General features: G+C 36.7%; 1 protein-coding gene across 4 annotated transcripts in view; it reads right to left on the reverse strand.

Moving 5' to 3' along the window:
- Positions 1-3,850: 3,850 nt before the first annotated feature.
- The window catches only part of LOC131030358 (frataxin, mitochondrial), an 83,014-nt gene continuing 72,327 nt past the window's right edge, over positions 3,851-14,537 (reverse strand). For all 4 annotated transcript variants that reach the window (XM_057961146.2, XM_057961145.2, XM_057961143.2 and 1 more), the window contains one exon: positions 3,851-4,373. In XM_057961146.2, the coding sequence (XP_057817129.2) occupies positions 4,241-4,373 (133 nt within the window). In that variant the 3' untranslated portion in view covers positions 3,851-4,240. The remainder of the gene's footprint in view (positions 4,374-14,537) is intronic.

Here is a 14,537-nt window from a genome sequence, read left to right on the forward strand (position 1 = left end):
TAAAGACACGATGTCACCATGTTCTTACTCTCAAGTTTTTCAAACAAAAATTCATTTTTAGTTACATTAATTGAGATACACAAGATTGATGTTTGTAGCATAAAGAGCATTTCATGCGTGTTAGCTTTTTAGCAAATTCCAAATTTCCTCTAGCCAACCTACGACCATTTTCATCAAATATAACATGTATTCCATAAACAACCATCTTAGACATAAAAATAAGATTTCTTAACCCGCATGAGTAGCGAAGTTGGCTTGGGTCATGGGTTTGCTCCCTACTGGTCTTGGGTTTGACTCTGAGCTCAAGTTGACCTTATGCATGTGGTTTGCTAGTGATTGTGTGCATCCCTAGGGTATTAGTCTTGTCTCAGCTCGCCCCCTCCTGACCCCAACTTGGCAATAAGTAAGCCCAAGGCAAGGCAAGGTTGGGCGTTAGACTAGGTCACAGGGATACACCTGAGTTACCAAAAAAAAAGATTTGTTGCATAACCTAAAATATGTAAAACATCAAGAATTGTCCTCATTCTCCCAACCTTGAAGCATCCCTTCACCTTTCCTTGGCCAACTATACAAAGATACATTTTTTATTACCAAACAAAACTTGCCCACCATCATACTCTTGATATTTAAAGTAGCACTCCCTATGAGGATTCATGTAATGTCACTTAAATAAATCAACTAAAAATTATAATCAATAATAAATATAAAATCATCACTACTAAACTCGTCATTATTCAAGCATTTAATAATCGTATTTCTTCTTAGACTTGCACTATTTATTTTTATAACCTCTCATGCCACAGTTCCAACACTTTACTTTAGGTTTACCAAGAGTGTTGGACTTGCTCTTTCCCTTGGACTTTCCTATCTCAACCTTCTCCTTAATTACCTTTATTCTTTGACCGACCCCACATAATCAAGGCATCACTAAAGGATTCATCCATGGATTTTCTCTTGATTTTAACAAGATAATTACAATGTCCTCTAGTTTTGGTGAAAAACACTTACCACGTATTGTCATTATCAAATTCATCCATGAATTAGGTAACAAATATAAAGATTTTTTTATCACCAAAGAAAACTTATTCACCATCATACTCTTTATATATAAAATAGCATTCCCTATGAGGATTCATGTGATATGGCACCTAAATCAATCAACAAGAATCATCACCAATAATGCTAACAAAGATAAAATCACCATTACTAAACTTGACATTGTTAAAAAATCAACAAAATACCTATATTTCTTCGACTTGCATTGTTTCTTTATGCAACCTCTAATGTCAGCATTCCAACACTTAAGGTTTGCCAAAAGAGTTGGACTTGCTCTTTCCCTTGGTCTTCCTACCTCCAACTTTCTCCTTACCCACTTTTTATTCTTTGACCTACCCCAAATAACCAAAGCATCACTAAAAGATTCATCCATGGATTCTCTTGATTTTAACAAGATACTTACAATTTCCTCTAGTTTTGGTGAAAAACATTTACCATTTACAATGTTGTCATTGCTCTGCCATAATCACCTGGCTATGGATTGTCCTCTCTTGCATAATAAAGGCATTGCTACTTGGTCAAAGAATGATAATGAAGATCGTTTGATCATCCATGCTCTTGATCCTTCGTCAAATCACTCTTCTTTTTTTACGGAGGTCCAGACCTGCAAGCATGACAACCTAGCAAGGGCATAAAGCCCCCGAGCTGCCAACCCAGCGAGGGCCTTCACAAAGTATTTTTTGCCACCAAATACGGGGGCACGAGCCAATAGGTTGAACCTCTTCAGCTAAGAGCCAAGGATTGAGAGTATCCATTCCGACAAATTCGGTCAGGGCACAATCCCAGTTGAAGTCAACTTTTGATACAACTCTACTATGTCCTTTGGATTCTAATAGGGAACCTCTTGCCCCAACCTCACAAACCATCTTGGCCATTGCTTCAAATCAACCCTTAGCTACTCTTGTGGTGGAAAGTAACCCTTTACCTCATCATTCTTTGGCTCTCTCTTTGCACAATGACATGCTCTTTCTGGAGGATAATGTAGCTTGGACTGTTATAAAAAGAAGGAAAAAAGGCCTTCCTAATTCCCTCTCCTAAACTCAAACTCGAGTGCTTGGCAAAAGGCCACTTCATTCTAGGCTTGGCATTATGTAAGTGGGACCTTGAGGGATCCCAACTCTTTCATTGTTTATTGTTGTTTTTGGTAGGTTGCTTCCAATTATACCTCTCTTTTTTTGTCGTGTTGTTTCTTTGCTGTTTTTTACTAGCTTGGGCATATTTTGCATAACCTTTTGGCAAACTTTGTAAAGGGTTGAAACCCTTGTTTCTGTTTATTTAATAAATAAACAAAGAAATATAATATAATTATCCACTTAGTCTAAATTGGCACTAATTAACAATAAATGACAAAGTTAAATTGAAAATATTACGATGAGCATTTACAAAGCCTCCATCTTTCATCTTCAAAGATTACAATTTTTTCAACAATAGTTTATTAACCAACTTTTGGGACTACTATGGGACTCTTACCTTTTTCCATAACAAATATGTAGTTGGTTCTTTTGGCGCATTCAATAATAATAAAAATATGAAATAAATAAAGAAATACTACTTCTGATTTTATTATCAGTTTGTTCTAGTCATCATAAGGCATACTATAAATTTTCTCAAACAAGTATATGATTATAACATTAATGGAATGAAAATTGAAAATTTCATGTTCATTATAATACGATATGTTTAGAGTTGCTCTATTGGTGTACTACAAACAGGGATATCTCACAACTGCAAAAACAAATTTCAATTCTTGAAATGTAGCGAAAGCATACAATAATTTCTACATCTTTGCCAAAATGCCGGTAGAAGGTTAGTCTTCCAAAAATAATTGGATCCATGTTGCTCATCCATCTGTTTATAATAATTGATCTCTGAAATTTTGTTCTTTATGGTGGTTCTCTTAAGCACTATGTAATTGACGCACGAGTGATGAGACCAACCCTTCTTACTAGCCAAGACTACTAGTTTAGAATGTCATTTGCTAGGCACAATGATTCCAGTTTCTAGTGACTCATACACAAGCATTTCAATTTCAATTTTTTACAATGAACAATATTTGTTAGGGGAAACAACTTCAGGTTCCTTTCAAGGTCAATCTCAATTGTGTGCTCTATTTTATCATCTTGAGTAACTCCCTTGAAAGGTTTTGAAAAAACACTCCAAAATTTTAAAGTAATCCAGCAACTTAAATTTTTCAAATTTATCCCTGTTGATTAGAAGGATCAAGGTCCACGCAATATAGGTGGGCCATGAAGTATAGCGCACACACACACACCCCTTCCCCTCCCAATCTTCAAAATCTTCTCCACAACCTCGTTAAGAAGAGCTTGTTCCCTTGCTTCAATGCAAAGAACCTCCATAGATGATTAATCATGTCCCAGGTGAGTCCAACCGCCATCATCCAAGTGAGACACATTTTTATTGTAGATTTACTCCCATTATAAACTATAATCAGTTGTGACTGCAAGGTTGCAAGTAGAATCATTTATTCTTTAACTTCAACTATCACTTGGCCTCCTTAAGACTTGCAAATGTCACCTTTTAAACTAATCAAATAACAGATTTGAAGCATTTCTATGAATTACTGTAGCCTTTCTTCACACCCAAGGCATTTAGTAACTACCAATGACTTGGCAATGCTCACAGTGAGCCGGTAATAAGATAAAAATTTAATAGTATATTAAGTAGGCAGTTTATTCTCTATTGAGAACCTTGAACGTCTAAAACACCTTTTAAAATTAATTTGCCCGATTGAAAGCTTCACCCCCCAAAGTTCCAATTTAAAGTAGAACACTAGTATCATAAAAAGATTCTTCCTCATAAATAAATGTAAACGCAGATAATCCATTTGTTTCACTTTCCATACACAACATACAGAATTAAAAAAACCACTAATGATACCTAGCATACTCAGTGAATTCAACCATTTAGATGGATACTTGGCAGCTCCTTCGGAAAAACAAATGTCCTCCTTTTGTTAAAGTTGACAGAACCTGATCAATCTTGATCTATCAGATTAATGCTAAGTTCCTATTACTAACGGATACAATCGAATGCCAACAGAAATTGCTTTCTCATAACAAGTAAAGGCAGTTAATTAAACGTATCTTCCTGGTGGACATATTGCAATTTAACAGCGGTTAATTAAAGTTAACATGGACGACTGGAACTTAGAAATACATCAATTTTATGATGCAAGGGTAACTGATGTATTCAAGAGACTACTCAATTCACTTTCCAAAAGTTCCAACATGTTTGCTTTTGTTCGTCGATATAGCCAAGCTTCATTTTCCCTGTCCCAATCAAATCTAGCTGGCCCACTGCCAAAAAACAAAAGTCAAATTGATACAAATTACTTGAGTATAAATATAATTAGACGATGTTTTAGAAATGTATCTTTTCTCTGTTAAAAAACATCCAATTACAGATGAGCTAGCTTGCTAAAGAATATGAACCCAATGACAAGTTACATGAGACACATCATCTGTAACTTCAAGCATATCAAGCCCTCAGTCATTGTATTGGTTTACAAATGCCACCTATCATCATAAAAGGAAAAAAAGACAAACAGAAATCTTCAATGTCTGTCCATATCCACTAATTCAATCCTTTCAATGTGTTCCAAACAACCTAGAGATGGTATTGATACAATAATGAACATAATTGTCATAAAAGGAATGCAATGCAATATTTCTTTGTATTTCATCAAATTTGTTAAGGATCGTCTCTGTAGTTATTTTGTATTCTTTTTGGGTCCAAATCATTAAGGGTTTAGGTTCCAAACTGTGTCAAGAACAGGTGGGTGATCTCATATAAAAGTTCATGATAATGAAATTTACAGGCATTACACAAAATAAATCTGACTTCATATTACTACAATAAACACAGATTTTAATTATTAGTTACAGTTGCAATTCGATAATAAAACACTTCTAACAACTTGTATTCCATATGCTTTTTTGTTAAAATGGGTCAAAGTTATATTGAGAAGAGTGAATATGTACAATACCAGACCCAGCCTAGCCCAAAGAGAGGAGGCGGTGTCTATGCAGCTGACAAATTGGCTCTTATATTCGATAATAAAACACTTCTAACAACTAACGAGGGGGTCAATTTGTCGGCTGCATAGCCATTTTGAAGAGAAATGGCTACTTAATTGAATTGTCTTAAGAAGACCACCCTCATAAATGGCATCCGGAATATATAATTCAAGTGGCTATACTAGCTCTCCCAATGAAAGTTGCAACTATAGCTTACAGTGCAAATCACAAGCTTGAAGGACTAAAATGCTTCAATGCAAATCACAATCTTGAACAATTAGCATATAGTTGGAAATGTGTGTACTCTTGAAGAATAAATTCATTTTGTCATTTGGTTATCTACAGGAGAATAGACCAGCTAACTGCTCTCTCACATGCATTAGCATTCTTATTTTCAAACAGTTGTGGCTGTCCAATGCAAGCTAATATTTTCAATTAGTTGTATTTTCATTCTACAGTCAAGAAGAGTGTATTTCTGTTTCATTCCATTAAATTTTTAAGAGTTGCTTCTATCAAATAACTATAGAGTGGAAGACTGGTTAAATGAAATCATTAAACTGCCATATTCAGTCACCTTTAGGTGATTCTATCAGCTTCTTTCATCAGGAAAAGATAACTAAAATTGGATTAAACAGAAGGCCAAGGAAAACACAACCTCACACATTTAAGAAACAAAAATGAAAATAGATGAATGTCCACAAATTACCAAGTCATTGGAAGTCAAAATTGCATCAAAAAGATGAGTACAACAAAAAGATGAGATTGGTTTCAAAACACAAAAACAACATGATATGAATGAAATAAGGAAATTTTATTTTTGAGCTTTTTTATTACATTCATTCACCATGACAGGGAGTATCAGGGGCACTTACAATAGGGTACCCTTGAAATCTATCCTTTCTAGGGCAGTACCCTTTGTACCCCTTTGGCCTCATGGGACTCCCCGGTCATATACTATGAGGTGGCGTACCTAGATGATAACCCCAACACCGTTCCCCTACTTGTAATTCCCTCTCCCTCTATCATGGCTGGAAACACTCAGAATATATGGAAATATATATTTTACAAGAAGTAATATGCAGAGTATATTAGTCTAATTTAAATTTACTATCACAAGTCTACGGACTCTAGGATGTCACTACAGATAAATGGTACAAAGATATTGTGTGCTACTTACTTAATTAAAGATGCCCGGGTCACATGAGTTCCAAGTAGAAAAGAGCATTAAGGTTAAAGAGTCAACACTACATGCTCCAAGGCCCAGTATTGTATCGAAGTAATTACAAAAGTGTTTACCTAAGATGTGTTGGAAAAGAAGAAGCAAAGCAGATCATGGAACATTTCCATAACAAATTCAGGACCAGTCATGGAGCTAGCCTGGCTACAGCACATCAAATCTTAAGGGCGGGTTATTATTGGCCCACTCTGTTTCGAGACACACATGAGCATGTGAAAACATGCCACATGTGAGGTAGCTGCTTTTCGAGAGAAGAACCCAACAATGCCACTGCAGCACGCAATCGAGACCAAACCTTTCGCTATGTGGGGTATGGACTGTATTGGTATGATCAACCCCCCTTCCTCGGCACAACACAAGTATATCCTAACAGCAATTGATTACTATACTAGATGGTCAGAAGCTCAAGATTTGAAGCTATGCACTACAGATGTTGTGATTAAATTCTTAGAGGAGAACATCATAACCAGGTTCGGATGTCCTTACGCTTTGGTATGTGATAACGGTTCTACGTTCACATCTTTGAAATTTTCTAATTAGGCCTTTGAATATGGAAAAACACTGAAATTCTCATCAAACTACTATCCACAAGGTAATGGCCTAGCTGAATCAACAAATAAGAACCTACTGAGTGTGATCAAGAAACTTCTACAAAGACATCCGAAAGATTGGCACACACAACTGAGATTTCCCATTGGTCAAATAGAACCCGTGCCAAGAGTTCACTAGGAACCTCTCCCTACTATTTAGTGTATGGACAAGATCTTGTCTTCCCTGTGCAACTAAGAATTCCAACCCTACGATTCATTCAAGACTATATGGAGGGTGAAGACAAAATTTAGGCACGATTGACACAATTGATGAACTTGGAGGAAAAAACAAACACAGCCCTAGATAACTTTGCGAAACACCAAGGAGTAGTAAAATATTGGTTTGATATACAAGCTAGGATCAAGGCATTTAGGATTTCCAACTTGGTTTTATATTGGGACAAAGCCCATGAGAAAAGAGGAGAACGTGACAAATTTAATGAACTTTGGAAAGGTCCTTATCAGATTTCTGAAATCTTGGGAGAGAATGCTTTCAAACTGAAGATGTTGACTGGAGAGGATGTCCTGTTGCCCGTCAATGGACAGTTCCTCAAGCATTACTTCCAACCCTAGGTTTCCTCCCATAGCCTACCTTGTAAATAGATAGACTAGGTTTCCTTGCTCTTCGGTCTTAGAATAGGTGGGTCAATATTAGAATAGGTTTCCCTTTCCGTTGTTTTGCTTTAGTTTCGGTTTTCCTAGAGTCATTTGATTCTAGCGGTCGTCTGCTTTAGCTTAGTTTGCTTTTGTTCTAGTTCAATCTCCTTTGCTTTAGTTAGTTTTCTTTTGATTTTGTTTAGTTTGAGGGATATCCATTTGTGAGAAAGGTGATTGTGTCAAGACATACTCTGGTGCTCAACTAGTTATGTCCAGTCCATTTCTTGAATGAATACTTGTGATGTGCTTTAGAATCCGAGGTGGTTCTTTTCTAGTGTTATCATCTGATTAGGATTTGTACTTGACTTGAAGAAAATCCCCTCTTGTATCTTGATACTGAAATCTATAGATTACTATATCTTTACACACATTAATTAACTCTAAGTCATTGTGATTTCTTGGGTGAAGTCGTGATTAGTGAAAAATCTAAAATCCTGCTTCAGCACCATTGTAATTCTCAAACCCATGTGAGCTTCATTGCTTACGAGCCATAGTATGGAAAAGTATGTGCAAAGAAAGCAATATCAAAAGAAAAAAAAAGAGAATGAGAAAGAAAAGAAAAAAAAATATCAAAATATTTGGTGTGGGGAACATGCGAATAACCTCATCGGGGCTATGGACGCCCAACTGGCAATGGCGCAATATTCGTGAGATTGCAGTGATAACCTCGTCAAGGCTATGGACGCTCGCTAGCAACGAAGCTCTATCCAGGATGCTTTTTGAGTTAGGACAAATCACGTAGCTAGTCACAACGGAATCTATGAGTTACAATTGTCTTGTGAGAGGGAATGAACGCAATTGCACACATGTAGGTAATCAATGACTCCTTGATACAATTTGAGATTTTCCTCTCATTTTGAGTATGTTTTCTAACCTCTTGATTCATTAGGGGGAGTCAACCAAAGATTTTGGGTTCGCAAAGAGTTTTGTTCTTGATATGTTCGAGAACATTTCCCCAGTGGAATCACCAGATGTTGTGACCTTTTCACACATCACCCCTTTGCAAATGGGGACCCCTCTTTTTGCCAATAGTTTTAGGTCTCAGGCAATCTAGCAGCAGTCAGGTCTCTCATTTGATAGATTGAGGTCATCATGATTCTTGATGCTTGAGTGGTAAGAGGAAGACAAGATGGTCACCAAATGATGCTTCATAATGCAACCTTCAGGTTAGGACTTAGGTATGAGCCTTACTCAAGCAAGCAATTGGACACCCTTTAGTTTGGAATGCAAAGATGATGACAAATCCAAGATGAGGCGATTAATCAAAATGACTCAAGGTCTGAGTGATGATGAAGAGATCAGATGCACCAAGTCAACATTGCAGATGAGCTATCCAACACTTGGTGAAATCATCAAGCAAATGTGGTCGAAATGAGTTTATCCTTGACTCACCAAGATCCACAATCTTGAGGGACTTAGTGAAGATACTAAGTGGAAGTGATAATGAATGAATTTACCCCTTTTGAATGCTTCAAGTTGAAGGCAACGATAGAGAAATGATCAACTTAGTCAAATGACGAAGAAATCAACTTGGAAGGAAGGCCAAATGAGTTTTTTCCTTCCACGACCTATGGAAATCCACGACTTTAGGGTCATGGTTGGCAATGATGAAAGCGAATGATGCTATCCAAGTGCCTTGATGGGTGTTAAAGAGAGTGTCTTAGATGAAGTTAAGTAAAGAAATCAACAATACATTGAAGGTGGAATGAATGATCAACTAAGTGCTTGAAGGTGGCGAGTTTAGACAATGAACAAGATTATCCCTCACTATCTTTAGCCTTTGATGAACAGTTTTGAGAGAAACTTGAAGGGAGATCAATGAAGAATCCTTGACATGAAAATGAAAACAAGGATCAATCCATGACTTTGAGAGTAAAAATCAACATTGTTATGCCTTGTGTGAATCAGCAAACATGACAATGAAGGAAATTAATTGATGAAGATCTTAAGTCCACAAACTTGGAAGGAAACATTTATCCATGGATGGCCAAAATCCACACCTCCCTAAAATCCACGATCATGGAAAATCCACACCCATGGAAAATCCACGACCAAAAGGTGAACAAGCAAAGAGGTAATATGTGTTGGCGCCCAAGGCAAAGATAAGTCGGCATTTATATGACCGTTTTATTTCAAATTTAAAAAAGAAAACAAGTCGGCCTTTATGGGAAAATGAAAAAGTTGCAAATCATGAAATGACAAGTTGGCTTCCTTGGAAGTTGAAATACCAAAGGTCACATCTCTAGGGGTCATGGCAATGCCTATAAGGAGTTGATGATCATTTCATTTGGTCATCAACTCAAGCAACTTTATCCTCCAAACAGCTGCAATTTTAATTCTTCATAAGGCAGAGATTTTTCACCAAGCATAAGGTGGCTTTCTTCATCAATCCATGTGATTTTATCATCATAGAGCAGCGACTTCTTCTAAACAACAGCAAATTTCCTTCATTAAGGCAGCGATCTTCATCCTTGAAGCAGCAAATCCTTCATCCCATCAGCAAGTGTCAAGTCTGAAATTTCAAAAGACTTTAAGTAGCGATTTTGCATCAATCCTCCAGCAAACTTCTCCAAATTTGTAAGTTTTGTGATTATCATGATTCACAGCCACCCTCAATCAGCATTCAAGTGAAATTTGCAACATTGAAGGACAGATTTTAAATAACAGCATTGTTTTTGTTATTTCTAACTAGGTAAGATGGGTTCAGATTGCCTTAAGGCAACATCCGAACCCATATAGGACTGGGTCCTATCCTAAAGGGGTAACATGCCCCCAAGTTGAGCCCAGCCCTATAACTTCACGCCACCCTAAATACTCCATGCCACAATAAATAAATTGGCGCCAAAGAAGGAAGGCCGACTTGGACTTAATAAAGGTCAAGGTCTCATATAAATAAAGACAACTTGCAAATACAATTCATTCATTCATGAAATCAGCTAATTAGCTCTGCAAACAAGAGGTGCGAAATCACTAAAGAAGGTTGTGCGAATTTATCCAAGGATTGTGCGAACATGTCCAAGGATTGGGCGAACTTATTCAAGAGGATATAGGGCATTTTGGTGCAGTCTCGAAGCATGCAAAAAGGGCAGATCTGATATATAAAGATCAGATTCAGAAAAGCAAGCAGGTATTGTATTTATGCAATAAGAGTGAATACATAATCTGACCTGTGAGTCTTTAATGCTGGGTTTTTCCTCCTTGGAGGTTTTCCCAGGGTATTTGTGTTTGTCTCTTGGTTCCTTGTTTCATTCTTGAATTTACTTGATTATAGTTTACTGAATTACAAATCTGATTAATAAACTAAGGCATAATCAAATGTTACAAATCTGATTAATAAACTAGAGCATGATTAAATGTTACAAATCTGATTACTGATTTAGGGCACAAATTTAACATGGTATCAGAGCTAAGGTTATACTAACCCTCAGATTTTAGTAAGCTCTTACCTTCAGGTTGTTGTTCGTCTTTTATTAAGATAATGATAGGGGTGAAGTTAGAGGGCATCATCGAGTCCTCATCAAGGAGTTAGTCTTTTATTCATTAAAGATTGTGGAGATTCGAGTGAAGAACCAAAGACGGAAGTAACTGATATTTCTCCTTTCAGATTTTCAGATCTCTGGAATGCAAAGAGTATATTGTGGAGTTATTACCTTATTCAGACCTTCAGAGTTGTTAATTTTCAGAATTGGTCTAAACCCTAGATTGGTATATATCTCATGATTCTTAACCCTTGATGTGATCCGATCCAATTTTAATAATGATTGAATCTTTGATGGTATGGTAGATTTATTTTGCTACTAGACATGCAACTACTATTTTGTATTGCTAACAAAATCAGTTGTATTTCCACCAATCTTCAAACCCTAGCTGACTGTGTTAAGGCACATCAAAAGGAGATTGCGAATTATGGCTTTTGAAGATAGACTGCAAAGATAGTTTCTTTTGGGGAAGCTTTCGGTTCCAATGTTAGTGTTATCTAAACATCAACAAGTGTATTTTTCTTAATTCTTTATTTAACCTTGTGATGAGAGACTTTATGATAATTGAAGGTTAAGTATTCCTGTTGAATAACTTCGTCAATTTGTTTATATGGGGTTTCTTTGTCAAGTTGTAATAATAAGGGTTTCATTATCAATATTTGCTTCTTATGGGTTTGTGCTTACTTAGTTTTGTAAAACCCTTGTTGGGTTGTGTGAAAGGAAAATGATATTCTCTTTGAATTAACCCATGTTGGGCTAATCATGTTTTGAGGTTCCCTATGACAGGTGTTTATCCTTGTAGGTCTACAAGCAAGTTTGTGCCTGTGTTATCCCGAATTACCATCCTTATATCATCCCTGTTGCATTTGAGCTCATGTCATTAAATGTTGTGACAAATGCAGTTTTATTATGTGTCAGTTATCTGTTAAAATAACTGCATGACAGGTTGCTTTCAGTTAATTGGTTATGATGATGCTCTTTCCTACATTGTAGAAGTTAGAATGTATTGTTGTAAATAGCATATGTAGGAAGAGTGAAAGATGAACAAGTCAGTGGTCTCCTTTTGTGATTAGCATTGAGATCTCTTCAGGCTAAGGTAAGCATTTTACTCGTTAATTTCTTCTACTTCCACCAAAGCTGAATATAATTAGGATCTTGTTCAGCAAAGTATGAAGATTCTGTTCTACTTGATATTTATCAATCATATGTATGTAGTCATACTATATCTTGTGATTGGGTTTCTAAGAAATCTCAATTTCAGTTGTTCAGGTTGAAAGATGATTTGGCTTATGTATTTTGCTTGCTTGAATCTCGCGCCTGTTCTTTGTTTATAAGTATAAGGATCCTTTTTGGGAACTAGGTTGTATCTCAGCCTCTCGGGGTTAAAGATGAAGGTTTTCTGAAAATTTACATTACAGAAGGTGAAAGTAAGAGAAAAGCAAGTAGCATCTTCAGTTTTATATGATTTTTGGTTCCTTTATTGATTCTTATTTGATTAAGGATTAAGAGGGAGTCCTATCTTCAATGAAGACTTCGTATTAAAGAATTGACAATCATTTGTTAAGTCTAGGGTTTTGTAAAGTTCTAACTTCCTTTCTTAAAGTATTTTGGTTTTTGATATGATGAGTTAACTCTATTCTCATCATTGGAATATAAGGAATAATTAGCACAAGGATCTAAATTTATTGTCTTCTAGGATTAGAAATATGTTTGTAGCAAAGTCTGATTTTGCAGATCCATCTAAAGACAAGCAACTAATTGGTGGATGCCTCAGCTAATTCATGATCAAGGTTGAAGCATGTTGTTGCTGCCAAGCATATCTTGTTGCATTTTGAAAATCTCAAATGATTGTGAGCAGAAGACTGTAATCACCTCAGAAGGCTAACTCAGATTCTGAAGTGTCTCAGATAAAGGGAAGTCACTTCAATCTCTTGTTGTAACTTGGATACCCTATGATCTCTTAGGACTACAGCAAACAGTCCTCAGTCACACTGAGTACTGTTGAAGCTGAATTCATTGGAGCATGAACTGTATCAAGGAAATTGTGTGGTTTTTCAAATTCTTGTTGAATGGTTTCTTATAAGTATTTATTATCAGAGTTGTATAGAGATACCTGAAAATTCAGTGTCTTATGGCAGGATAATCTTGTGTTGCAAATGTTCTCACCAAGTCTTTTGAAGCTTGAGTACTTCAGAAGATAGACTTGGAGTTGTGGAGAACACCGTCTTGATTGAGAAAGAGTCTCAACCTCAGTGATGCATTGTGTTTCATCAACCACCCTCTATGGGTAATGTAAGGTGGTAGTGTAATCTTCTTAGGGAGAAGAGTAATTGTTACCATCCTCTACGGGCAATGTAAGATGGTAGAAAAGACGGAATTTCATCCTATGCTTGTGTGTTGGATGGAAAGTGTACAAGATGAAAGATTATGATTTTCTGATGTTACATTCTTCTCTGGGAGAAGATAGAGGCAAAGGCAATACATTCTTCTCTGGCAGAAGATTAAGGAGAATACTCGTGTGCAAATAAAGTTGGTGCTGCAATCTTTTCTGAGAGAAGATTGAAATGGAAGCTCTTCATCATTCTTAGCAAGCAATGAATGGTGTATCTGCGTGATAGATATCATGGAAAGAGTCCATGATGTGCATATATATACTTGTGTTTGTATTCATGTCTTGCAGGTGTACATGATAAAGTTCTGGATTCATCCCCTACAGGGAAGGCAAGATGAATATTATAAAAGGATCCATGATGAGTTACCATTATGTGATTTGGTTACTTATTACTTATGGTTATTGGCTACTTGTTGTGATCCTCTCTAATGAGTGTTGACTGGGTTCAGACTACAGATTGCACAATGAATGTATCAGGAAAAATACTTCGGGTATCTGTTTCAACTTGGGCTCTGCAGTGATCTCTTGGGCATGTAGAAAGTAATCTTCCGTAGCATTGAACACTGCAGAAGCTGAGTACATTGTAGCATATGTTGCATCCAGAGAAGCAGTATGGCTTCGCAAACTCCTTGTTGAATTATTTGGTCACGCTAGTGTTCCTACCACCATTCATCGTGATAATCAAAGCTGTATAAAGATGTCAGTAAATCCGGTGTTCCATGACCGGTCCAACATGTGGAAACGCACTATCACTTCATTCGGGATATGGTGCAAAGAGGCGCCATTCATCTAAAGTACATTAGCACGGATGAACAGGTTGCGGACATCCTTACCAAACCCTTATCCAGTGTGAAGTTCGAATACTTCAGAGATAGACTTGGTATTGTGGAAAACGAAACCCTGATTGAGAGGGAGCTCCAATCTCAGTGACTCTATCTGCAGCACTTTGATCATTCTTTGCTTGTGTGCAAGAATGAATTGTGTCCAATCTATGCTTGTGTGCTAGATGGAAAATTGTAATTATGTAAAGACCCACTTGTGTATTACACTTTCTATGCTTGTGTGCTAGAACCATCCTATGCTTGTGTG

Source organism: Cryptomeria japonica, chromosome 2, assembly GCF_030272615.1.
Source record: "Cryptomeria japonica chromosome 2, Sugi_1.0, whole genome shotgun sequence".
NCBI classification, from domain to species: domain Eukaryota; kingdom Viridiplantae; phylum Streptophyta; class Pinopsida; order Cupressales; family Cupressaceae; genus Cryptomeria; species Cryptomeria japonica.